Source organism: Gymnoscopelus braueri, assembly GCF_963280865.1.
Source record: "Gymnoscopelus braueri genome assembly, chromosome: 11".
Taxonomy (NCBI): domain Eukaryota; kingdom Metazoa; phylum Chordata; class Actinopteri; order Myctophiformes; family Myctophidae; genus Gymnoscopelus; species Gymnoscopelus braueri.
The window spans coordinates 14301968-14329103 of record NC_137613.1 but is presented as its reverse complement, the minus strand read 5'-3'; the positions used below and the strand labels follow the sequence as shown (position 1 = coordinate 14329103).

Sequence of the window (27136 nt, the reverse complement as noted above, 5' to 3'; positions counted from 1 at the left end):
GTGTGTGTGTGTGTGTGTGTGTGTGTGTGTGTGTGTGTGTGTGTGTGTGTGTGTGTGTGTGTGCAGGATAGCAGCAGATGCCTGTCTGTTCTGGTTGACAGCAGATGACTCTGAGAGAGAAAGACGGAGAGACGGGGGAAGAAGTGGAATATTTCTGGTCGGCATTGAGAGGAGATTGCTGCTCGCCTACTGGCATACAGCCTGAGACTTATATCAGATATCACCCGCCGAGCCCTTATAATTCCTCCCCAAAGGCAGGACAAAAACGTTTAAATGCGTAAACACTGTATCACTATATAAGCCACGTCTCACTCATAAAAACTACCATGACAAATTCATGATTAGACAATCATTTGTCAACTGTTGTCTAATAAGCCAGTACTCTTGACACCGTATAATCCCCCTTTCAAATAGAATTAATTACCCTTTCAAATGACACTTTGAGCAACAATGTTTTTTTGGGGGGAGAACAATGACTGGAGGGTGGGAGGGGGTATTAATCGCCCTATTATTAGATAAGCACTCAAGTTACTGGGTGTTTAAGCACATGAACCCCATAGATCCTATTCTTTGGTGAATATTTGGCCAAGAAACAATAGCCGCGATCTACAAGCTCACAACGCATTGTGTTGTCACGCCTTGTGAGCTTGTAGATCTGCTATTTTTGACAAAGAGGTTCGGTGCAGAGGGAAAAAATATCTAATTTAATTTAATCTGCAACACAATTCTATACAATATGGGTTGGGGGTCCCTGCTTCATCTCTCTCTCAGCTAAGGGGTCCTTGGGCTGAAAAACGTTGAAGACCCCTGCAGTAGACCAAGGGTTCCCAAACTTGTCAGTGCCGCGACCCCCCCAAAATAATCATATTTGAACTAGGGACCCCCCACCCTGACAAACATTTGTATTGTAGGCATTACATTTGGTTTGACTCGGTTCCACAGATGAATATTGTCAAAATGCTCACAACGAGGCGTGGTGAGCTTGTAGATCGGCTATTTTCACAATTTTCACCTCTTTCTTACGTAATACTGTATTTGACCATTTACGGTCTTAAAAGTCATTAAATTATACCTTTAGAAATGTGCAGATATACCCTGTATACACATATATACTGTACGTTGGTTTGTTTACTGTTGAGTGAGAAAACAATGTTGCACATTAAGCTAATCATCTGGGGACCCCCAAAAATAATTTCGGGACCCCCCCCCCCCCAATGTGGGAACCACTGCAGTGGAATATTTTAAATCTCATAGTGTCCACTGACACTGTCACGAGTCACGACAAGTACAGTATGAATATGCAATAAATGACTGCTAAATTTGTTTTGATGGTTTATAATTCCATATCCTTTGATGCTCATGTTTTTTAATCTCCCCGATGATGACCGATGAAGGTCTGCGAATAACTTCTGAAATCCTCCTCTGCCTTGATATTCTGCCAACAGGCTTTTTAAAAAAGAAATTAAAATTGTCAACACATCTCCTCTCTCGGGTCTCTTCCCACACGCCACGAAAACTGCCATCATCATCGAGCCATTTCTTAAAAAAAAAAAAGACTGTTGACACCTCACTGATGAACTCCTGTTAAGTAAGATGATTTAAAAAGCACATTTTCAACAATTTGAACAAGTTCTTTCCACTAGAGACACCCACTTTGATGTCTTCCAGTCATTATTTCGACCACACCAACAGTACGGAGTTTGCCCTTGTTAAAGAAATAGTTCACCCAAAAAATTGGTTGGGTGAAACTTCTTTTCTATCAATTACACACCCCATTTGTTTGTTTTTGACCCATTCCTAAGCCACTCAAAAAGACTCCTTTGAGTCTCCTACCGGATACATTAGCATCTTTTCACCGGTAATCAAATTATTGGCTTAGGATTGCGACAAAAACAGAAAAATCTCGATAAATTCAATGCTTCATGGGGTGTGTAATTGATAGAAAATAAGTACTTTTTTTGAGTCAACTACTCCTTTAAGGTCTTCAATGACATCCACTTAAGCTACACTATGTGACTTTCCTCTTCTACCCCCGATTTGAACCCGGTTTCCCGCAAGTGCTGACATTTTTACCATTGAGCTAATAGAGAAACATTTTAATCTTGACCATCAGGTCAAAATTCGTGTCAGATCCTGTGAGACATGACCTTTGACACGATCGAAATGTCTCAATAGAAAAGCAGGGAGACAAAATACAACCACTCCAATTGTATATAAGTTATATTGTATTAACATACTCTACCATACAGATTGGACACATTTACATTTTATTCATTAAAATAAAGTTACATCTTCAATGACATCCACTTAAACAAGTGGCAGAATTTCAGTCCTAGTAGTATTAGTAGATACTCAATACTGCATTCAACACGGCTGACCACAACAGATACTAGACTTGCTGGAAAACTGGGTGAGACTTTCTGGTACGGTACTAAACTGGTTTGAATCAGAACAGGGCCTATATTGTGTTACAGACACAATATACTGTATAATATAGGCCCTGTTCACACTAGGTCATTGGTTCTCAGAGTGGGGTCCGGGGACCCCCAGGGGTCCTTGGAGGGGTTCCAGGTGGTCCCCAGCATAATTAGCGTAACCATATTAACCATATTTTATACTTTGGCAATTCAAAAACAGCTGACAAAGCTTGTAGATCTGCTATTTTTGAAATCGCTTCTGACGGTCCTTGGGAACAAAATATTTTGAAATGGGGGTCCGCGGCCAGGAAACAGTTTGAGAACCACTGCTGTAGGTAATCTGAGTGGACAAACATGAGTTCCCCAAGGCTCTAGACTTGAGCACTAGATTCTGATGACCTTTCTTTTCAGCATCTTATCTACATATTTTATCCTTTTCTTCAGCATCTACATGCCGCCACTGGCTCAGATTATGGGATAAAGAATGTTACCTTAATTATGCAGATGACACACAAATTTACATAAACATGTCACCATGGGGACAATGAATCGAGTCGACCTGCAAACACAGCAGCAACAACAAGCCTTTGGGAACAACGAGCAAATCAGCGATTGGGATGTGCCAGACTTTTCTACACTAAAAAAAACTCAAAAACTGTTATGTTAAGTTTTGGGAGCAAAGGAAAAATGAATAGAGGTCTAGTGCTCAGCTTCAATCTGTGATTCGGTATTGCTAAAAACCACGACCCAAGCCAGAAATATTGGATGTAGTCATTGACTCAGACCTGAATTTCACCAGCCACCAGAGCTGGCCCATAGGTCCGTCTATGAGGCACTGGGCGAGATCTTGAAAATGGCCTTTTATTGCCTTAGAACATGAAACTTTTTTCTTTCTTTCTATTCTGATACAATAAACCGACCTCTTTGTAAATGAGAATGTTCTGCCCTTCCTCGAGTCTTACTCAGCTCAATTTGCAACTGCAATCATAAAGTACGAGGGGCGGCCATAGCTGAGTGGTTAGTGAGCCCGCCTAGGGAACCAGCTGGCCCCTGGTTGCCCCAGGTTCGATTCCAGGCTATCCCAGCATATGTGCCGATGATATGAAATTTGTCCCTGAGCAAGACTCTTAACCCCAATTGCTCACAGGTTCTCATTGGAAACAAGACCGCAAGGACTTTCATGAACGACCTGTTAAAAGGAATTATCCTTATCCTTATCCTTATCCTTATGTGCACTATAATCATTATTATTGATTGTTTTTCGGTTCACTTGCTATTTTTGGTTCGGATTGCATTCACACCTATAAGTGAACCGAACTCTGGTGCACCTGGAAGTGAACCGAGACCCCGTTTTTTTGGGCGGACCAGAGTTGGTACGCATCAGAGTTCGTATGAGCGTTCACACCAGCGCAAACGAACCGCACTTTCCCACAATACGCTCCAGGGTTCGTTTTAATCGAACTAAAGCGTCTGAGTGTGAAGGCACCCTAATGCCAGTGAGTGAGCAGTCTAGCCCACGTTGACTGGGAGGTCAGATGACTGACAAATTGACAAGAATTACAATCTCACCCATTATCACGATGTTTATTAGCGTTTCTCTCAAATGTGCATCGTTTATCAATGTGGGTATAATAACTAAATAAATAATCAAAGGTAGCAGATCCACAAGCTCGAAACGTGGTGCGAATCAACGTGTTTTGAGCTTGTAGATCTGCTATTTTTGCTATTTTTGAATTTTAATCCTGAAAAGTAACAGTTTTAGACATATGAGGTTTCCACCCGGCAGTGACGATATCAACGATCAAAGGACTTATGTCTCAGCCCGATTTGGAAAAACATTGACAAACTTGCATTCATCTTCAGTATTCGACTACTGTATCGGTGTCTTTACAAAGCTTCCCTGCTATTCCCGGCTATTTTCACGGGGAAACAGCAACACTGTCGAAGTATGAATCTGGCTTAAGTGTTTAATTTACACTCCATCGCGCGACAGTGTCGCTTGTGGAAAAGAGCTGATTTTCAACTTGACAGCGCGTCACATCTTGTCAAACTCAGCAAGCAACAGGGTCAACCTGTGGGTCGGGACCCCCTGGTGCGTCCCCAAATGATTTTGGGGGGGTTCCCAGGTGATTGTGCAACATATTTTTTTCTCACTCAACAGTAAACAGACCAACATACAGTATAAGTGTGTATTCACCTGTTTCCTAGGCTGCGTGGGCATCACTTCCTGTCGATTTGATCCAATGAAATCCAATGAAACTGGTCAGATGACCAATGATATCCAATGAAATCGACAGGAAGTGATGCCCACACAGCCTAGGAAACAGGTGAATACAGGGTATCTGCACATTTCTAAAGTGACAATTTAAGGACTTTTAAGACCTTTTAAATACAGCTAAAATAAAATGAATTAAAAAATATATATAAAGACCCTTACTGTGTCAAAGGTAGTCAACAAACTATACCTATACAAATGGCCAAACATTGGCCAAATTGGCAAAGATTCTGAAAATAGTAAATCTACAAGCATATAGATCAGCTATTCTCACAATTTTTATCTGTGGAACCGAGTCAAACTAACTCAACTGCCTCAACTCTTAAATTCTACCATTCCAAGTGCTTGTCACAGTAGGCCTAGTTGGTAGAGCATGGAATAGAACACAGGACTGTAGTAGTGTCGGACCCAAAGGTTAGTGTGCTTTGGAATTGGTGTGTAAATCAATGTAATTGAATTACCAGGGTGACTTTGAGCGATTGCCGGGCGATCTAAGACGCCTAAGAAACGCTTCCAAGGCTCTTTACTGTGTCACTTCTGACTCCTCCTCACTCCAACACTCTGCAGCATTAATCACTGCTCAGTGCTCACAGCTCAATCACGCCATGACCCTTTGACACAACTCTGTGTGTGTGTGTGTGTGTGTGTGTGTGTGTGTGTGTGTGTGCGTGTGCGTGTGCGTGTGCGTGTGCGTGTGCGTGTGTGTGTGTGTGTGTGTGTGTGAGTGTGTGTGTGTGTGTGTGTGTGTGTGTGTGTGTGTGTGTGTGTGTGAGTGTGTGTGTGTGTGTGTGTGTGTGTGTGTGTGTGCGTGCGTGCGTGCGCGCACTTGCGTGTGGTGTGCAGGTGTCGCTGTGAGTGTTTTATTAATGATTCAGAGATCAAGGAGGTCCATGCGACACACACACACACACACACGCACGCACACACACGCACGCACGCACGCATGCGCACACACACACACACACGCACACACACACACACACACACACTACTATCTACTCAGCTATTGATTGATACGACAACGGTGTAACGCCACATATACAGTACACATAGTGACCTCACATATAGCATGTAATATTACATACAGGCTACTGTGAAGGTGATATTGGAATATAAATCATGACAAGTGACGGCCAACACTCAATTCCAACGTGTGCGGAGCTGCATGCTGCATGAGTGCAGGGCTGCAGGCGCAGGGCGCAGGAGAGAATGCAGCGAGGAAGACTATCAGAAGAAGTGAGGCAGTTCCTATAACACACTGTTATTATATCTGACACAGAGACAATTGGAGAGAGAGAGAGAGAGAGAGAGAGAGAGAGAGAGAGAGAGAGAGAGAGAGAGAGAGAGAGAGAGAGAGAGAGAGAGAGAGAGAGAGAGAGAGAGAGAGGGGTGGAGAGGGGAGTGGGTGAGAGAGGGGGACAGGGAGAAGGCGGGAGAGACAGAGAGAGAGAGGAGGGTGAGAGAGGGGGACAGGGAGAGGGAGAGAGAGAGAGTGGGGGTTGAGAGAGGGGGACAGGGAGAGAGAGAGAGTGGGGGTTGAGAGAGGGGGACAGGGAGAGACAGAGACAGAGAGAGAGAGAGGGGGGGGAGTGAGTGAGAGAGGGGGACAGGGAGAGGGAGAGAGAGAAAGGGAGAGAGAGAAAGGGAGAGAGAGAGAGAGAGAAGGAGAGTGAGTGAGACCAGAGGAAACAGGAGAGAAAATGACAGGCGACGGGAGAAAGACCTGAAGTGGGAAGTGGGAAAGGGAGGATGAGGATGAGGGAGGTAGAGGTTTAATCAGTGAGGGAGGGAGGAAGCCGAGGAACAGAGAGATAGAATCTTTCCCGGCCGTCTCCTCATGTTATCTCAGAGATCGATGGAAGTCCTACAGAACAGTGGATCTCAGACATTTTTTCATGTCAAGGATCCCCAAACTGATATGAATTAATTTACCCACGGACCCCCATCTGAAAAGATTTTGTGTCAGGGACCCACAGGCCCCATCAGAGAAGATTTGTGTATTTTATTTTATTTATCTCAAAATGACTTCAAATGTTTCTAGATTTAAAAAGAATTCATTTGAAAATAGCCGTTCTACAAGCTCACAACGCAGAGGCGTTGTGAGCTTGTAGATCGGCTATTTTCGAACAGCCAAGCCAAAGTATAAGTAGGGTTAAATTGGTAAAAACTGCATTTTGATGCAATCGTTTTGCTGGGTGGGGACCCCCTGGAACCCCCTCAAGGACCCCTTGGGGTCCCCAGACCCCACTTTGAGAGCCACTGTCTTACAGAACATATTATTTATTATTTTTGAATAATACCTGTGCTGCGTCCTGTGGTCAAACAACTTTCTTTAGTGCAATAATAGTCCTATACTCCTTGTGTAACCGTGCTCGACATCTTCATTAGTGGGTGATTTAAGGTGTGATGATTAATATAATATTTGGCTATATTTTTTCTCAGAGAAAAAAAACAACACAGTGTGTCTGGGATTACTGAATAATAACACTTATTGGTTGATATAGAAACCAAGTTAATCACCAGTGTTCTTCTTATCCTAATATTATTGAAAAATAAATAAAGTCACAAGAGCCAAATGTCGATAAGGAGTCTCAAATAGAAGAAAATACTGGCTTTGCATTTTTTGTCACTGTCCTATATCTACAGCAGACTTAAATAATGACTATTAATCATTACAGTATATCAACCAACCAACCAACCAATGATGATCCTGTTCTCATGCACCAGGACAGGTAGATAGGTAGACGGTCTCCTGCATGCGGTCAGGAGGAGGAACTCACCTCAGCGACCAGGGAAAAGGATCCGAGCCGAGCCGGAGGAGAACTTCACAGCCGTGGTGGTGGACTTCACAATCACGGATGATGTCTCCCAGTCTCCGGAGACCCTGGCATCTCCCTCTCTCACCTTCTTTTTGATGTTTGTTTCTCGGCACCCCTTTTTTTGTTTGTTTAAACTACAAAGCTCGCAAAGGGTTTTATGTTGACAGCAACCGAATCCTAAAATCCCCACCACCACCCCTAGAACAGACGAGAAGATGCGGTCCGGTCCGTGGTGCTGCTCCTCCTGGTGTTCCCTCTTGGTGAGAGATGAGGAGAAGAGGAGGAGGACAGTGTCTCTTGGTGAGAGAGGAGGAGGAGAGGAGGACAGTGCAGCCAGTTAACAGGAGTTTGTAATCCGCTCGCCCCAGCGGGGCACCGCGCTCTGGGAATACCGGTGGTGGCCGCAGTACACGGTGCGATAGCGGCATCTTGTGGCTCGGGGGAAGGACTGCAATTATTAGTCCATTTTTTTAGCTCGTCCTATTTCAGGACCGTTATCTCTGTTTGTTTATTCCAAGTCAACACAACTGATTTGGAGGAAAAGCTGACAACGCAATTTTTACATATATTTAAAGACAATAGTTCCGTCTTCTTGGCTGATTTGAAAGCCGTATATTTTTTCTTATTACCAAAAATATGACAGATACCCTGCTATAGCATTTTAAAATAAATGAAGACAATTTTATTCAGTTATATCCTGTCCCAATTCCGTACATGGAAATAAAAATGTTCACCTTTTTTTTTTTTACCAGGATTAGTCCCATTGAGATTAAAAGTTTCTTTTACAGTTACACATAAAAATAACACACAATCAACAAAAACATAAAATCCAATAAAACAGAACAGTATTACGTTCAAAATGCCAGGACATGAGCAGACAGTGGTCAACAAGTAGTGCTTTATCATATATATATATTTTTTTAAACAGCCATGCAGTTAACCCCAGTTTATTCATGTTCATGTATGTTCAAGAATTGTTCGCACCTACATACATAGGGGAGTAAGGGGACCCCAGGGGTCCTTGGGGGGTAGGGGGTCCCCAGCAAAATTAGTTAATACAGTGTCACAATCATTTTAACCACTTTAACCATATTTTATACTTTGACTATATTTAAAAAATAGCAGATCTACAAGCTCTATGAGCTCATAGAGCTCATAGAGCTCTAGATCTGCTATTTTTGAAAAATCTTGAAAATGTGTACAAATCTTTAAATATATATATTTTTAAAGGCGAACATTTTACCAATATATTGATCACTTTGCCAGATGACGTGATAATTGTGTTTGTCTTGGGGGTCTCCATAAGAGCATTGCATTGTGCAGCCAGCCCAGCCAGCCCCAGACCCAGGCAGGGCCACGCCCCATGGCCGTGTGAAGCAGCGGGCCAACACGGCACTACATCCGGGCGTCTGGGCTCCCGGTTGGGTTGACAAGCCTGCGAAGATGGCGACTTCAGGGAGGAGTGCGTTATTATCCTCCACCTCGGCAGGACCTAATAAGAGCACGCTGGAGAACCAGAACAACCCGGAGGACGACGACGGACAGAACCTATGGTGGGTGACGGAACGAAAGATGTGTGGGGGGGTTTTATTATAAGGGTTTATTATAAGAGAGTAAGCAGGGTTATAGCGGGCTGTGCCTGTTAGCGGGGAGAGGAGAGGATGGTTGGTTTGACAGCTAGCTTTAGCTAAAAAGGGTAGCCAGCAAGCAGCCTGGGCTGGATGGTGACAAAGCAAGCAAGCTCCTTGGTCGTTTTTGTTAATGAATGATGAGCCACGTTCTTTGCTTCTTTGTTCTTCTGATAAAAGGCGTGTTGTTGTTGTGTTTTGCAGGTCGACCATCCTCAGCGAAGTATCGACCCATTCCAGGTCGAAGCTACCGTCCGGGAAAAATGTCCTGGTCATGGGTGGGTATCTGTTGTCTGTTGTCTCCCTGTCTGTCTGGTGGTGGCTATACTGCCGACGCTTTCGGCTGGCCTCCATAGCCAAATACACAATAATAATAATGGTAATATAGGACACTAGCTGGCGATCATTAGCCTATACCGTCTACTCTTTATGTTCATAATATTGCTTGATCGCTAGCTAAAGCAAGCGTAAAGCTTGGTCTGTGCCAGGCAGCTCACACGCCCAGGCTGTGCTTTTGTTTTCCAGCGCCTGCATGGTGATTTGATAAGGCGTTCATCCATCCTAGTGTATATTATGAGGCTCTCTCTCTGCCCTGGGCTGCTACAGGGGGACAGGTGCGTTATATGAGCGCATCCGTCCATCCACGGCAGCCCAGCCTCCTCCTCCTCTAGCTTGTTGATGATGATACTGGGCTAGTTGTAGGCCCTGCTGCTTTGAAACAGTGCAAGTCATTCTAGCCACTGATGCTTTACGAAGCATGCATGTTGTGCAGCGTGGAGATGTGAGGTGATGATGATGCTGAGAGGTGGATGAGGTGGATATTGTGTGCTCCCTGACTTGAATGTATTTGTATACATTGGATTATTTGTTGATTTGATTTGTGTCTACAATATATCCCTGTTTTAATCTTCTCTCTAATGGACTCCTAATGTGCCAGCCCATGATGTTTATTCCAAAGTGCTACACATTTTAATATGATAGTAGCCTATTTCTACATTAACCACTGAGACAAAATCTAAATGTGAGGTTGTAGATCTGCTGTACACAAATAATTACAATAATTTCTCCATCTCATTCAAATTATATACTAAATTTACCGGCACAGTTGCACATTAACTTCTGGGATATACAGTTGTGTTGCTTAGGTTAACTGCTGTAAATGTTTTAACTGTTGGAGATGCTCTATTATGCCTTATTTGATTACATCACTGTTTGACTATTGATAGTACAGTATACATCATCCACCCCGGTAGCATCATCATTCTCTGGGTAAATCCTCTGTCTGCTCGGCTGCCTTTTGCAGCTAATCAGCGTTGGTTGTCCATCTATTCTATACAGTATCTCTGGCCATCTCAGTCCTGTCTGTAAGAGTAGCTATCAGAACAGCAGCAGGCTTCTGCGTTACTAATGCATTGACCCTACCCCCCCCTACCCCCCCTGTCAGCATAATTCTGTCACGGTGCAGGAAATGCTGTGGCCTAATGGCAAGCCCCTTCAGCCCCCTTACAATAATAAGGTGCATTGATAAGTGTGTGTGTGTGTGTGTGTGTGTGTGTGTGTGTGTGTGTGTGTGTGTGTGTGTGTGTGTGTGTGTGTGTGTGCTTTATAAGTCAGAAATGTGAAAAGCATGTGGTACTGTCAGACATTAAGGCCTAAAGGATAACACAAAAAAGTCCTGGGGACTTGTTTCCATTGCGGTCCTATGTATTCAATTTATCAACATAGCATTGAAAAGAATAACACAATGACAAACATTTATCTCCCCTTGTGGTCTCCTGATAAATGATTTTTATTTGTTTACCATGAAAAATGTACCATGTTTGTTCTAATAATAATGAAATAATAATAATGGAATAACTAAACTTATGGCTGGTGGTCGGCTGGTGGTCATGGGATTAACATATCCAAACTATTCAAGCTATGTGGCTGTTCTCCCAGGGTGGGGGTGTATGTATGTGTGTGTGTTTGTGTGTGTGTGTGTGTGTCGAGAGAGAGATGATATAGTCTACCATGAGAAAATAGAACAGATGTTAGTTAGTTGTGGATACACATTATTACACATGACATGATAGATATTACAGCACATGTGGAAGGTGTTGACAGACACAGGCTCACGGTCGCCATGGCAACGTATTACAGCAATTATTAGATACATCAGGACAGCTCTGCTCTACCTCTTATCTCCATATTTTAACTTTTTGTGTTTTTTCGTAAATGAACGCCCTACTTGATCATACTACAGCGTCTTTACACAAAAGCATAAAAAGTAGCAGATCTACAAGCTCGAAACGTGGTGCGAAGAGTGTATTTGATGCCATCACTGACATGCATATGTTAGATTTATCCTTAGTTATGCATACATTAATTATGCATGCATAAACTAAATCTGGTGTGTTTTATCAGTGTTTGGGACATTTCCCTGATGGCCTCTGCTGCGTGTCACTCCCTGCCTCCCTCTCCCTGTTTCCTGCCACTCTTCCACTGTACTGTAACTATCTAATAATAACAATAATAAAAGTCAGAAAAGCCCCCAAAATTATCTTAATAAATAATAAATAAATAATGATAATGTGTTTAATATTATACCCAAAAACGACGGCCAATTAAAAAAGAATATATATATATATATAACCGTGTTTTAACCACAGTACCAAAGAAAATCATGCATAACCTGGACAGTATAGTAGGTGAGTGCTTTGGTGGTCTTCCTAGGGAGCATGGTGGATGGATTGCATATGATTTGTGAATCTAATTTCTGGGTTTGGGTCCCTTCCACTTCCTTTTGCAAATTCAACATTCAAGTTTTAGTTGTATATGTATCCTGGCCTTGCATAGTTATGGTGTAAAGCATAAATCAAAATATGTCTTTTTCACCAGTTTTCAGGCTACAGGCAACAACAAATACGGATAAAAACTATATATATATATATATATATATATATATATATATATATATATATATATATATATATATATATATATATATATATATACATATATATATATATATATATATATATATATATAATATTATTCTTCATCGCGTTCTGTGTTACGAGCAGATGTCAATCCGGGAACCCATTTGGTAAAAAAAGTTGTATTCCTTTGTTTTTGCCACCTTCTTTTTTGTGTAGAAACAGGAACTCTGTTTGGCTCCTCCCCTTTCTTAGTCCACTTCCTCCTGGGTGCTTCTGTGTTTATTCCTGCTAATAACAACACTACATGTTTAGGGCAGTAGAATCTGTCTTGAGAGATTAGGTACGGTAGATGTAGACACTGGGATCACTTTGTTTGGCAGGTTGTAGATGCAGTGTTATTGTTTGTTTTGATTAAGATGCAACCTTATGAATCCGGCTTCATGGTAGAAGTACTACTTGGAATACTTTGTTTGGTATGTCCATGTTTTTATTCTAACTCATAGCAACTGGTGAGACTATTCGTTTCAACACTTACGTGGGGGAACAATAACACCGCTGCACAAACCGGACACAGAATATTTTAGAGAAGTCTCTAGAGTCTAGACCGATCACCGATTCAGAATAGAAACAAACCAGGCTTTCCACAAGTACTGTGGAAAGCCTGGTGGTGACACCAGGTTAGATAGATGTTCAGAAAAGGATAAGACCTCTCTAGATGGTGATTGGTTTCCTCCCAAGGTCACTGACAGAGCAGGCAATATCTCAGCCATACCAAAACGATATCACCATTTGCGTGGTGATATTTTCCCACATTGGTGTTTGTTTGGCACAAAGACTTGACTTGACACAGCTGAAGGAATCTAGAGCGAGGGACTGCAGCAGAGGGAAGTGCATTGGGCCGCTGTATAACATGTTATGTAACAGACTGCTCTTACTGTACTCTAGCATTAGCCTTGGATCAAGAAAGACTATCATATATGTATTTTATCGAGTCTGACTTTTGCTTTCGTATCTATGATAGTCTTGGATAGTCTCTATGGCCCTATAGTCACTGGAAACCTGCACGCAAAAGTGCTGACCCTGTAGCCACGGATGTTAACTCGACATGAGGACCCTGTGTTTACTGTATTAGTCCGCATTTTTCAATAGATATGCGTTTTAATACCGCCTATGCCTGAACACCGTTTTATTTCCTCATTTACGTCCTGTTTACATCGAGTGTAATACCGGCTTTCACCTGATGCACCCCGCCCCAACCACCCACTTAGGAATACAGGTAACACAATCCGACACAGACATACAGGATTAAAACACATACTGTATCTATTGAAAAATACAGACTAATACAGTGCACACAGGTTCCGAATGTCGAGTCAACATCCGTGGCTACAGGGTCAACACTTTATATGGTTTTGTACAGGCTTTGCACGTGGATATCCAGTGTCTATAGGGCAAAAAATAAGAAAGCAAAAGTCAGACTCGATAAAATACATATATGATAGTCTTGATCCAAGGTTACTTTAGCATTACCTGGAATGCTCAGACGAGCGCATTGCCCTACATCATCATTAAGCGTTGTGTGTTTTTATTTGTGTGTGTTTCTCTATGTGCAGGTGAAGTCGGATCGGGGAAAACCACACTTGTTGCTAAACTGCAAGGGATTGAAGAGTACATGAAAGGGCGTGGCCTAGAATACCTCTACTTCAGTGTCCATGACGATGACATTGACGGTAACCAAGCAACTGAATGATGTCCCGACTGTATCTTAAGCCTGATTTGTCTTAGTCTTAGTTGCCTGGCGAAAATAGCCAAACTTTTGCCAAGTTCACAATGCGTCGATGCAAGCTTGTAGATCAGCTATATTCGCTGTGAGATAAGTATAAATTAAGTAATCCACTTCTTTAAAGCTAAAATGGAAACGCCATCAAATATGCCACAAGTAGGACATGGCCATTTTTACAGTTACATTTTTTTTATACAGAAAACAGAGTTTTGTGCAGATTGTATGCTTTCAAATGGCGTGTCATACTTTGACATCTGAAAATAGTTAGAAATAGAAGAAATACTATTCTATCAGACCCTGTTACATTTTATTCTTGCAATATTGTTAGATTAGATCATCTCTGTGACAATAGTGTAACCAAGAGCAATGATGTGAATGTGTGTATTTGTATACCCTCCTGATGTAATTCTTGTGTTGTGTGTGTGCGTGTTTAAAGACCACACCAGGTGTAATGTGTGGGTGTTGGACGGGGACCTGTACCACAAGGGCCTTCAGGGCGTGGCCGTGCCCGTGGACTCCATAGACAGCACGTTGCTGGTGATCACGGTGGACATGTCGCGGCCGTGGAACGCGCTGGACTCGCTGCAGAAGTGGGGCGCCGTTGCCAGGGAACACATCGACAAACTGCGCATCCCCCCGGAAACGCTGCGGGAACTGGAGCACAAACGTGAGTCGGAATGTTATAGAATGCGACACAGAACAGGAGGAGGGGGAATTCTATACAGGTGTGTGTGCGGGCGTGCACGTGCACGTGCTTGGGAGAGAGAGAGACTGTAACTTATTGATTGTTGCAGTGCTGCCCAGCTCTTCAGAGGAAGTGAATGCACTTAAAGGGATTGTTCACCCAAACAATAACTTTTTCTATCGATTAATCACCCCATGGAGACTTGAATTCATGGATATTTCTTTCCAAGCCAATAATTTGATGACCGGCAGCGGTTCCGTATGGAGACACATAGAGTCTCCTTTGTGTCTCCATATGGAACCGCTGCCAATTATCCATGAATTAAAGTCTCCATGGGGTAATCGATAGAAAAAAAAACATTTGGGGGGTGAACTATCCCTTTAAATAGTGAATACAAATCCCTATTAACTCTTCGGAAAACACACTAATATCAAGTGTACAAATAGAAAACAATTGTAGTATGTATCACACCTTATGTGACTGTAAACTGTCAATCCAGTCTGCCAAGTCCTGTGTTATTACGTCATTGTAGTTGGCCAAGAAGTGTCATGTGTGAGGTACCTTCATTATTTATAAAACTGCTAACGAGAACAGGCGTGTAGAATTAGTTCACAGCTGAAAAACATCATGTGCACATGGGCAAACACCATACTGTACAATGTTTTTCTAATTCGCGGAAGACAGTAGACTGGTTCATAATAAGCGACACCTGGTGACAAAAAGCCATATTGAATGAATGAAAGACAATCACAGAAGACTTTTCTAACGGGACATTTCACGTTTTGCCCATTACAGAGACTTTGCAAGTGGTTGTGGTATACTGTAGGTGGGATAATGAGCTGTGAGAACTTCATTTAAAGAAAATGTACTTCTTTTTTTTTTTGGGGGGCTTTTTCTGCCTTTATTAGATAGTACAGTAGTCTGATAGGAAATGAGGAGAGAGATGGGGCGCGTGACACACAGCAAAGGCCGTCGGGATCGGGATTCGAACCCGCGACAAGCTGTCAGTGCCCGGACCGCTAGCCTAGCCATAAAGGAACTCTTAAGGGAGGAAAACAGTTTAACCAAGTATAAATCAGGCATTACATGTTTGTACATTTGTGTGTGTGTGTGTGTGTGTGTGTGTGTGTGTGGGTGTGTGTCCGTTTGTAGTGGTAAGGCAGTTCCAGGAATACACGGAGCCCGGGGACGAGGGCACTCCACAGAGGAGGAGCGAGGAGGAGGAGAGCGTGCTACTACCTCTGGGAGACAACACACTCACACACAACCTGGGCATCCCCATCGTGGTGGTCTGCACCAAGGTACGCACGCACACACACACACACACACACACACTCACACACACCCTGGGCATCCACATCGTGGTGGTCTGCACCAAGGTACGCACACACACACACACACACACTCACACACACCCTGGGCATCCCCATTGTGGTGGTCTGCACCAAGGTACGCGCGCGCGCACACACACACACACTCACACTCACACACACCCTGGGCATCCCCATTGTGGTGGTCTGCACCAAGGTGTACACACACACACACACACACACACACACACACACACACACACACAACCTGGGCATCCCCATCGTGGTGGTCTGCACCAAGGTACACGCACACACACACACACGCACACACACACACACACACACACACACACACACACACACACACACACTTTTACATGTTATACTTCAGGATTTCAGTTGACTCTCCACAGCAACTTGCAAGTAGAATTTGAGTGTCTTGCTACGGGACACAATGCAGCTTTTGTGAGGACATGTGGCTACAGCAGAGGTGTAAACTCATGACCTACATGTTGGTACTTGGCCAGCTTGCGTACTCACTGAAGACGGTGGCTGTATACTGTGTATACTGTATCTTTCATTCAGTATATTTCATTCAGCGTTGTGTAAAACCCTAGTCACTCACTACACAGCAATTGCCAGCAGCAGGATACTGTAATCGGTCCTGTCTGTTAGAAAAAGAACTAACCGGTTTTACGAAATAAAAATAAAAACATGATAGGGTGTAATCACGGCATGGCATCCATGTGGACTTCATGTTGCAAGTCTGTGACTTCAGTCACCTGTGATGTATCTATCACGTATGACAAGGTTTCAGCCTACTCTGACCGCCATTGACTTACGAAGTTAAATGCCCCCTTCCCCCCAAAAAGAAGACACACACAGACATACACGGACTGACTGTCTGATTCACTCACTCATTGACTCACTTCTAGACGGCTCGCCTCCTACAGATCCAAGTGCTGTAAAAGTATGGACACACAGGAGTAACATAATTTCACCATATATTATGCAGATTTGCATAATATCTAAACCTTAGTAGCTCCATTTGGAAAGAATGTATCACTCTAGCAATGATTAGGCATTCCATTACGGGGGAGAAAAGAGAGAAGACCGTTTGCTGTTTTATTAGCCTCACCGGGACACACAACGGGCGCGTTGTGTGTCTGCTGATGAAGACAGAGTCGAAACGCGTCCGTTGTGGCTAATAAACTAGTGAACGGACACAACTGAGTGCTGGCTTCCCTATTCTTTTATTGTACTCTTTGGCCGTGCACCTAAAAAGCCTCTGCATTGTGGGGGAGTGTTGCAGGAATTTTGGTTTCTCTACATTTCAGTGTGGTTGACTCAACATAACACCTGCATGACACAAAATGTGTTTGTTTCCAAGAAGTCATTCAAGGTAGTGTAAGTGATACTGTTTTTGTTCAAATAAGTGTTAAATAGCTCTATGTTCAGATAGTAATCATTGTGTAGAAATTAGAGTGTTTGTTCAGTTACAAGAGTCTCCCTGTTTCCAGCTTTTTAGAAATCAGACAATGCATTTTCAGGTCAGGATTCCAATTTTATATCCAATTAGGAGAGAGAACTCGCACAGAATACAGATTAAACAAGTGAAATTGGAAGTGATGACACAAAGAAATGAGCAGACAAAATTGAAGCTGGAACACTATAAAATTGAAGCAGATGAATGGGTACTCTCTCCTGAATCGCTGAAATGTAGCCACCCACCTGAAAATGAGTTTTCTGTTCATCAAAGAGCGACAAAGAGAGACGGGGAGACTGTTACTGAACAAACACTGTAGCAATGATTACTTTCAGAATGTAGTGCTTTAACCTTTTAACAAAACACTTTTTGTTTTAACCACAAAATATCACGTACCCTACCTTTTTTAAATTATTGTTCTTTTATCAGATGGACTGTACTGTTTTTATTCCAGATTAGTCATAAATGTGAACATTGCATTGTTTTCAAGAAGTACATTATTACAATGTGACTGACCCTATTTGCCTTAGCTATCCTTTGCAGTGTCACTATTGTATATGTTTACATTGTAGGGTCGATGCTGAAACATTATTATACAGTATTGTGCAGCCCTAGCAGATATTCTTGAAACTTGGTTGGAATAATGAGTAGGCTGCACCAAAGCCGTGATTAACTTTTGGGTGGTTGCGATCGAGGTCAGACACTTTTTTGTCTATATGCTAATAACTTTTGTATTAGCCACTTCAGTAGTTCACCCAAAAAAATACTTATTTTCTATCAATTACACATACACACCCCATGTTAGTTTATGTCGTATTCCTTAGCCAATAATTTGATGACCGGCGGTCTCTCCAGTAGGAGACTCAAAGAGTCTGCTTTGAGTCTCCTACCGGATACATTAATCAAATTATTGGCTTAGGAATGTGACATAAAATACTTTTTTAAGGTGAACTACACCATTAAGCCCTGGCATCCCAAAATGTCTCAAATTCGTACTCACTTTTTCTCACCATTTCTAAAAAAGAATGGCCGATCTAGCTCACAATGTGTCACGATGTGACGTGTTGGGGAGCTTGTAGATTGTCTATTTGTGAATTCTACATGATCAGTTTTATGAAAGCATCAAGGAAATCATACTTTTGTTTTGGAGCTACAAGGGTTTTCAGCCTACGGCAGCACTATGCAGATGCACTGCATTGAAACATACACTCTCTGGTCCTCTGTGTGTCCTCAGTGCGATGCCATCAGCACGCTGGAGAAAGAGCACGACTACAGAGATGAACACCTGGACTTCATCCAATCCCACATCAGACAGTTCTGTCTCCAGTGTATCCTTTCGCTGTCATCATGGCGCACCTGCCCTCACCTGGGGGCTCTCAGCTGGTATTGGCACCGGAACCCGGATTATGCCCTGACCATGAAGTCAGGACCGAAGTGTATTGGATAGTACAATATTTCCTTTTTATTAGAATTGTTAAAGGTTGTTTGTAGCCTAGTCAGAGCATTTCACTGCCCACTTTTGTGTCTCAAACCGGTTGAGAGCAGCTGAATTTTTGACTGGTGTTCACCTGAACAGGGTTTGGTGTCTATTGAGTGTCTTTTTGTTTTAGTTTTCAGACGAAAGTGTGGAAAAAATGAGCCAAAAATATTTTTATTTTTGTGGGCGTCTGGGCGGCATAGAGGTGTTTTTGGCGGGCGTTTTCTGAGCCTTTATTTGATAGGTATACAGTGTAGAGAGACAGGAAACACAGAAAGACAAGAACAGGGAACTCGCTCTGTCGGGCATTAGAGCCCATGGGGAATCAGAATCAGCTTTATTGTCACATCACAGGTTTACAGAAGTAAAAAAGTGGGTGAATTTGCTTTCGTGCAAGTTTTCGTTTTGTTATTTACATAGAAAACCTAACCATGCATCCTAACCATGCAGTCTTATGCATAGGTTAAATGTAATTGAGATAACATGCTATTTAGACAGATGAGAGATTCATTGTTGACCTGGAATCCTATAGTATGTATAGTTTCAATGTACAGATTGATGCTAGGTCCTTCGTTTACCTGTGATCCTAGATTTACTGAGGCACTACACTGTCTCTATGCATTTGATGTTATGTTGTTTTATCTCGCTTACTGTAAGTCGCTCTGGATGAAGTGACAGCCTAAATTGTAAATGTAACTATTATCAGGTCGCCACAATTATTGTATGTGAAAACATAGAAAAAAATATAGGTATACTTATGGATGATGCAGGAATAGTGTCCTTTTAGTCAGTGTCATTACTGACTGCCCTGGGTAACACTTGTGCCAGTGAAACTCCTTGACAGTCCTGCCAGACGGGGCGTCTCTGCTCTACACGTCGGTGAAGGAGATGAAGAACCTGGACGTGTTGTACAAATACCTGGTTCACAGACTCTACGGCTTCCCCTTCCACTGCCCTGCACAGGTGGTGGAGAGAGACGCAGTCTTCATGTAAGAGACTGTCTGTGTTTTAGGATGGATGAGTGCGATTTATTAGATTATTTTGCATTCTTTTTTACATTACGCGCACGCGCGTGTGTGCACGCGAAACAATTTGAGGGCAAATCTTCCCCTTTGTGTGAACATTCTAGGGGCAGTTGATACAATTTAGATTTATTATAAAGTGTATATATATACATTTATTATACCTGGAGTTGCCGCTGACAGTGTGGTGTAATAACATCATATTAATATGAAAGCTGTTAATCACTTAAACCCTAAATACTTAGTTTTACATAAAATTGTGAAAATGGCCAATTTACACGCTACGAACCGTTGTGAGCTTGTAAATGTAAATGTTCGCCTATTTAGACATGCCCAGAAACGGGATACTAGGTGTTTAAATTATAAATAATTTAAACAGAATTTATGGAGATAATTTTATAGCCCTCAGTGTCCATCTCATTTTGATTCTGATGCTCACAGAAGTTGCATGTTTCTGTGAATTTTGTTGTGTGAGTGTGTGTGAGAGAGAGATGTGTGATGTAACTGTCTCTCTCTCCTCTACCAGTCCATCAGGGTGGGACAATGAAAAGAAAATCGCCATCCTCCACGAGAACTTCCAGACGCTCAAAGCAGACGACAATTTCGAGGAAGTAATAGTCAAACCGCCGGTCAGAAAGGTACGGACGCCCATCAGTACTGGACAAGATTCTCTATGACACTGCAAGAAATCTGGGACTTGCCGTACACTAGATTATTTCAGGCTATCATATGACGTAATCGTTAACTTTAAACTAGCCATTTTTACTGTAATGTAACTGACGGAAATGAAAGAGTTCTGTTTTCTGTTTTGTTTTTGCTCGGATCTCACCAGTTTGTCCATGAGAAGGAGATTCAGGCTGAAGACGACCAGGTGTTTCTGGTCAAACTGCAGGTGAAAGAACTTTGCCGTTCATTTTGTCTGTCTTGCGTGTGCACTGTAAAATATGTGTTCATTTAACTCTGACCCATTATGGGTCTGGAGTTACAAATGAATTTGGAGTTTCAAAAGATTTACACTGAGGATCTTACCGTGTATTCTCTTCATTAGTAAGTTAAGATCATTCTGGGTTGACATGAGCATTAAATGAAATATCTTAAAAGTTCTATTCGCGCTTAATTTAACGCTAAATTGTATGTGTGTGTACACCCATGTGTATCTTCCCATTTCAGTCGTTGCTAGCCAAACAGCCTGCTGTGACAACAGGCCGACCAGTGGTGAGTTATCTCACGTCCAATTATGTCTCTCTAGATTGTTTCCTTAACTTGCACAGGCACTGCCTGTGTGTTTTTATCGTGTATTTAAAAGGAACTCAGTGATGTCTTGTTCTTGCTGATCGTAGGACCCCACTAGCAGAGCGCCCAGCGGTTCACCCCGGACGAGTACCCCCCGCTCAGCAGCGGCTAACGTAGCCAACGCAATGCCTCAGTCAGGTACTAAAATCCTTTGTGTACGTTTTATATACTGTACATGTTGATGTCTTTACCTATTGTATAAAAGCACCCATTCACCAGATTAAAGGTAGGGTAAGAGATAAATGTTTTTTGTTAAAAGGTGAAAGCTCTATATTATAATACTAATCATAAGAGTGTTTGTTCAGTAACAGGGGTCTCCCTGTCTCTCCAGCTCTTTAATAAACAGAAAATAAATGTTCAGGTGGGTTGCACATTTTCAGCAAACCCATTTATCAGCTTAAATTGTAGTGTTTTCTGCTCGTTTCTTTGTGTCCTCACTTGAGACGCGTTGCCTGATAGACCAGTCACGCATGCGTAGAACCACTTCCGTTCTACTTCCTATCACAGCTGTTTGTTTACACCGATGTAATAGCATACGCGCCGTGAGCTGACGGTTCCTGACGGAGCCATGATGTCACAAGTTTTGTCGTTTCCCCCGTATTGCAAGACACAAGGTGGAGCGTTTTCAATGATTTCCACTCTGGAAGAAATATCACTTACCCTACCTTAACTGTGTGTGTGTGTTTGTGTGTGTGTGTGTGTGTGTGTGTGTGTGTGTGTGTCCAGCAGGTCAGACCAGTGAGGGGGTGCTTGCCAACTTCTTCAACAGCCTACTGACGAAGAAAGCCGGAACGGGCGGTCCTGGGACGCCCGGCGGGGGAAACAGCACTCCAGGGACTGTACGCAAGTCAGGTGCGGTCTCTCTCTCTCTACACACACACACACACACACACACACACACACACACACACACACACACACACACACACACACACACACAGAGTGATTACAAGTGGTTAAAGCTGCAGTCTGCACCTTTTTTTTATGTCCTACCCAGGATTCAAATCTGGGTTGAGAGCCGAAATTAAAAAGGAAGGCCCATTTGGGCACAGGAAATATTGTGCTTTGAGCTTCATGTAATGCCACTTGTCAAACAGTAGTGGTCCTACTGTACCTCCCCACAGGTTCTCAATAGAAGAGCAGGAAGACCAACTACAACCACCAAAACATTTTTATTTCTTTTTTGGCCACTCGTTTGGCACGGGGAGTGTACCGAAACCGAGCGGCCCCGTACTGAACCGGTTCGGTATGGGTATGTGTACCGTTACACACCACTGTTATAATCTATTAACATACTCTGCCATATAGAGTGGTCAAAATAATGTTTTATTCACTAAAAGGTAATGGATTGCAGATTTAAGATATGCTGTTCTGCTTACTTAAGTTGTATGTGTTTGTATGACAGAGGAAATAAAAGGGGTCGTTCATTCCACCCATATAGCATGTGTCTGAAAGAATCGTCTGATTTCTCATTCCTCAATCTTTCTCTCCATCGCCAAGCTTCTCTCTTTTTTTTCTCCCCCTCTTCCATCACACACAATTTAGTTTTTCCAACTGTCCTGTTCTGTTTTCCAGATTTATGAAAATGACACATGCTAAAGGGGTCCATGACCGGGGCAGTCCGTCTGTCTGTGTCTCACACACACACACACACACACACACACACACACACACACACACACACACACACACACACACACACACACACACACACACACACACACACACACACACACACACCCATCATGAGGTCTCTATGCCTGATTTGTGATTGTTGTGTGTGACAGTTCCATTTATTCATCAACATAAGTCACAGTGTTCGTAAAAATGCCATGTCATTAACATCATTCATAATGTGTGTGTGTGTGTGTATATGTGCTAGTCAGAGGATGCTGGCCACGTTAAGGTGTGTGTTTGTGTGTGTGGGACACTCTCATCGTTTGCCTGTGCATCTCATACCCTGGTTACCAACCCCAAGCCTCATGAACCCCTCCCCTCCCCCCCTACTATCCCCAGCAGTGTTAATTTCGTCGACTAAAACTATGACACAAAATGTTCGTCGACTACCTTTTCGACGAAAACTAAATGAAAACTAAGCTATGCTGACTAAGACTAAATGTATTGACAATTTCGTCAACAAATAAAAACTACCGGTAGACTAAAATGTTAGGGAGGGACTATAGTGGAGAAGAGATCCAGTAGAACTAAAAGACAAGTCATTGTATGTTTGTTTGCGCTCGGGTGTTGCGCTCTGAAAATAACAGATCTACGAGTTGTGAGCTTGTAAATCAGCTATTTTCACCATGCAACCAAGTGTAAAATCAGCCATTACGACGCCATCAAGGCACTGCCAAAATACATTTTTGTCGACAAAATCAACTGATATTTAGTCTACTAAAACTAGACTAAAACTTTTCAGATGACTATTATGACTACATTTTTTTCAAAAGACTGTGACTAAACTAAATAAAAAAAATTGCTGTCAAAATTAACACTGGTCCCCAGCAACATTAACACTGGTCCCCGGCATTCTGTCAGGGAACACCGCCTGGGTCCACCCTCTGCTCTGGCGGCAAATTAACTTTTGTTTAGACTCGACCCGTGAACCACATCTGCAGTTTAGAATTTCATCCTTCAGGGAGGGGTGGCTGTAGGCTGCAGATTCTTTTGAGGATACAGTTCAGTCTCATTAGCGTGACGCTGACGTTGGCAGCAATGTCTGCTTCTGGGCCTGGTCTGTAGCAAGGTTATTACAGTTTTACATTTTTCATTCTTTTTTATTTTACTTTCTTTTGCGTTTTAATTACTTTTCAAAGAGGGTTTGCTAGTTTTGTTCTTTTTATTTGGCTTGGTTAAAAGGCTTAGTTTTAGTTTAATTTGTATTAGTTTTAATGTTTAATTGTGTAATAAAAGCTCAACAAAACACTGTACCATTTATAAATGTATTGACAGAATACTGGGCTTACGTAAAGACGAAAACCAAGGACATTTTCTCCATGATTTCAGTTTGTTTTAGTTGGTTTTGTAATTGTAAACAATAAGAGTTAACTTATTTCAGTTAACTATTATTTTTACATCTAGTTTTTTGTTATTTGGTTTTGGTTTTTAGTTCACAAACGAGTGCTTCACACGTGAATGCAAACAATGCAGGAAATGTCTTCCTGGGGTCTGGAACCAGGCGAGGGGGGGAAAAGAGAGTCAGCGCTGTGACAGGAGTCTCCTATTCATAGTGCATGACACACGTGCATAACTATAATTCCCAACAGTTGGGGTCCCCTAAATTGTTGGTCAGAATACAGTTGTGAGGATCTGGGATCAGTGTGGCCAGGTCGCTGCTCAGAGCCATGCTCCAAAGACAGTCTATAAGACGCTGGCCTCTGCTCTTTCATAGCCATTCTTCCCTAATATCAGATTCTTATGGCGCCAGTGACCCTTCTAACTGGTAAATACTCCCTCGCCACCTCACCACCTTTGATCAACTAACTCCTCCCCATCTCAAAGTTCCCTCCCTCTGAAATCCGACCCGGTCCGTTTCTCATACCGGGTCTCCCGGCATGCTGCATCACATCACTCATAACCATCTGTCTTGTACGTCGTAACGCCAGCCAGCCGTGCATCATCATCATCGTCTCTCCCCTGGCCCTACACCCCCCCCCCCCGACCCGACCCGGCATCAACTGAAGTATGCACAGCGGTGTTTGCATATGCATGCTCGATTCTGCACGTCTCCTCTGTGATCATCAGGCACTGATGGTGGTTTTTCCTTTTTTTGTGTGTGTGCGTGCAGGTTCGAAGCTGGGCCTGAGCGACGTGCAGGCGGAGCTGGACCGCATCTCCAACCGGGAGTCGGACTCCGAGCCGCCGCCCAACGACGTCGTGGACGGCCAGGACACATGAACAACCTCCCCCTTCCCCCGCCCTGCCCCGTCGCCTGCCCTGTCCACCCCTCCTCTCTCTATTCCCCTCTATCCCTGACCCCGCCCACCCACCCACTCCTCCCGCCCCATCTCCCATGCAACCTCCTCTCATCACGGAGAGGGAGATGGATCGTGGGAGAAGGGGGGTTTCTGCAAACCCCCAGGCCCCCCACCACTCACCCTGCAGGACCGCGAGGAGGCGGCATCATTTCCTCCCCTCCTCCACATATCCCCCCCCTCCAAACCTTCCTCTATCCATCCACCTCTCTCTCTGTCTCTCTCTCTCTTTTCTTCTGTAAGACCGAGGGAGAGCAGCCGTCACTGTTACATGAAGAACTGTTTATCACTCCGAGGGGAAGATGTAAACGAAATGGGGAGTACGGGTTGGAGGGGGGGATAATAAGAGTGTGAGAAGGAGGGAAGATGAAAGGCAGATGGATTGAGAAGGTAGATGAGAAAGATGAAATTGCGAGAGAGAGAAAGGGGGGGGGGGGGGGGGGGTGGACAAGTGGATGGATGGAGAGGGAAGGACTGAACGTGAGTGGGGGAGAAGGAGATGCTTTTTATCCATCCATCTGGTGTGATGGTATGGTTAGTCTTTTTACTGTAGGAGCTATTGAAGGTTGTGTGTGCGTGTGTGTGTGTGTGTGTGTGTGTGTGTGTGTGTGTGTGTGTGTGTATGTGTGTGTGTGTGTGCGTGCGTGCGTGCACGCGTTTTACATAATGTGGGTCGAGGTACTGTATACCTGGCCAGTAGTTTGGACTGAGAAAATAGAAATTATGAAAGAACAAAAAAGAAATTGCCTGAAACAAAACTTGTCTTGTTTGCTAGCAGAAGGGATTAACAAACATACCAGTATTAGTGTGTGAGTGAGTGTGTGAGTGAGTGAGAGAGAGTGTATGTGAGAGAGAGAGGGAGAGTGAATGAGTGAGAGAGAGTGTGTGTGTGTGCGTGTGTGTGTGTGTGTCGGTGTGCGCGCGTGCGCCTGCATGTGTGTATGAGCTAATGAATGTGTGTGTGAGCGCCTGAAAATGGGGGAAAGTTACTTTGACCTAGAGCTGTACTTCAAGGGATTTTGGCTGTTGGCATCGTCGACCAAAAAAAGATAACATGGCTTAACGCTCCTTACACTACAAGCTCTTACAACAACAGCGCATCCACTTTTATCACTATTAGAATCATTACACTGCTCTGCTCTCCATGCGCAGCATTCCACCACCACTACAGGAACCAAACTTGACAATGACTACAAACAAAATACCACACTACAGCACACAACTGACGAGCACTTGTCTCGCGTGGAAGGTGCACGCCTTGGGTCCAACATTGACCATAATCGCACCGCACGGCCAAAGATGGCCGTCCGCCGTGTGAATATGGTCTGTGGCACCCAGTTGCGACACAAGTCTCCCCATGCGACACAAGGCTTCAACCTCTAGACAACAAGACGGTGCACTGAAGAAAAGATGGGTGAGAGAGGGAGGGAGGGAGGGAAGGAGGATGGGTAGCCCAGCTTTATTTGTACAGATAGGAGCACTAGTGATGCAACTGCATAGTTTCTTTGGGTGGGGTGGGCGGGCTTAGAATGGGGGGGGGGGGCTCAGGTTGGGGGGGATGAGAGGGGGGGTGTCACGTTCAACAAGAATGTACAGTCATTGTCTCGCTGATTGGTCCTGTTATTTCAGAGCTCCGTGTTGGCGTTTGTATAATCAGATCTGTCAATTAAAAGGTGTATTTATTCGGATTCAACAAGCCAGTCTCCTCATCCTTTGACCCTTTATCTCTGTTAAGTAAGATCTCTTAAGTAGCAAAAAAACATGTGGATTTTACTGTCATTGATGGGAAGTTTGGACATACACACAGAACCATCAATGATGTGAACCGATCACTTTAGCTTCAAATCTTCTCTGAAAAACAGCCTACTTTGACGTACTCTCATTGTTGATGATCTCTAGATAGCGACTTGTTTAATATGATGACATTTCCAAATGTTTTAAGCTATTTATTAGGTCTTGCGACCTTTAAAACGTGAAACATGAATTCCCGTCTCTGTCAACGCGGATGCCTCTTTAACACACAAGGGTAGCTTATTCAGGCTGCATTCT

The 27136-nt window shown here is 43.3% G+C and overlaps 1 protein-coding gene across 2 annotated transcripts; it reads left to right on the top strand.

Annotated features, from left to right (window-relative positions):
* Positions 1–8929: 8929 nt before the first annotated feature.
* dync1li1 (dynein, cytoplasmic 1, light intermediate chain 1) lies at positions 8930–26289 on the top strand. Of its 2 annotated transcripts, none has more exons than XM_080442951.1 (13): positions 8930–9064; positions 9344–9417; positions 13671–13787; positions 14277–14507; positions 15678–15826; positions 18556–18649; positions 19652–19787; positions 20347–20458; positions 20653–20712; positions 20991–21035; positions 21161–21251; positions 21843–21965; positions 24901–26289. In XM_080442951.1, the coding sequence occupies exons 1-13, from the start codon at positions 8955–8957 to the stop codon at positions 25008–25010; spliced, it is 1452 nt and encodes a 483-aa protein (XP_080299077.1). In that variant the 5' UTR covers positions 8930–8954; the 3' UTR covers positions 25011–26289. The 2 variants fall into 2 exon arrangements, with proteins under 2 accessions (XP_080299077.1, XP_080299076.1); XM_080442950.1 differs by having other exon boundaries at positions 21840–21965.
* Positions 26290–27136: the final 847 nt, after the last annotated feature.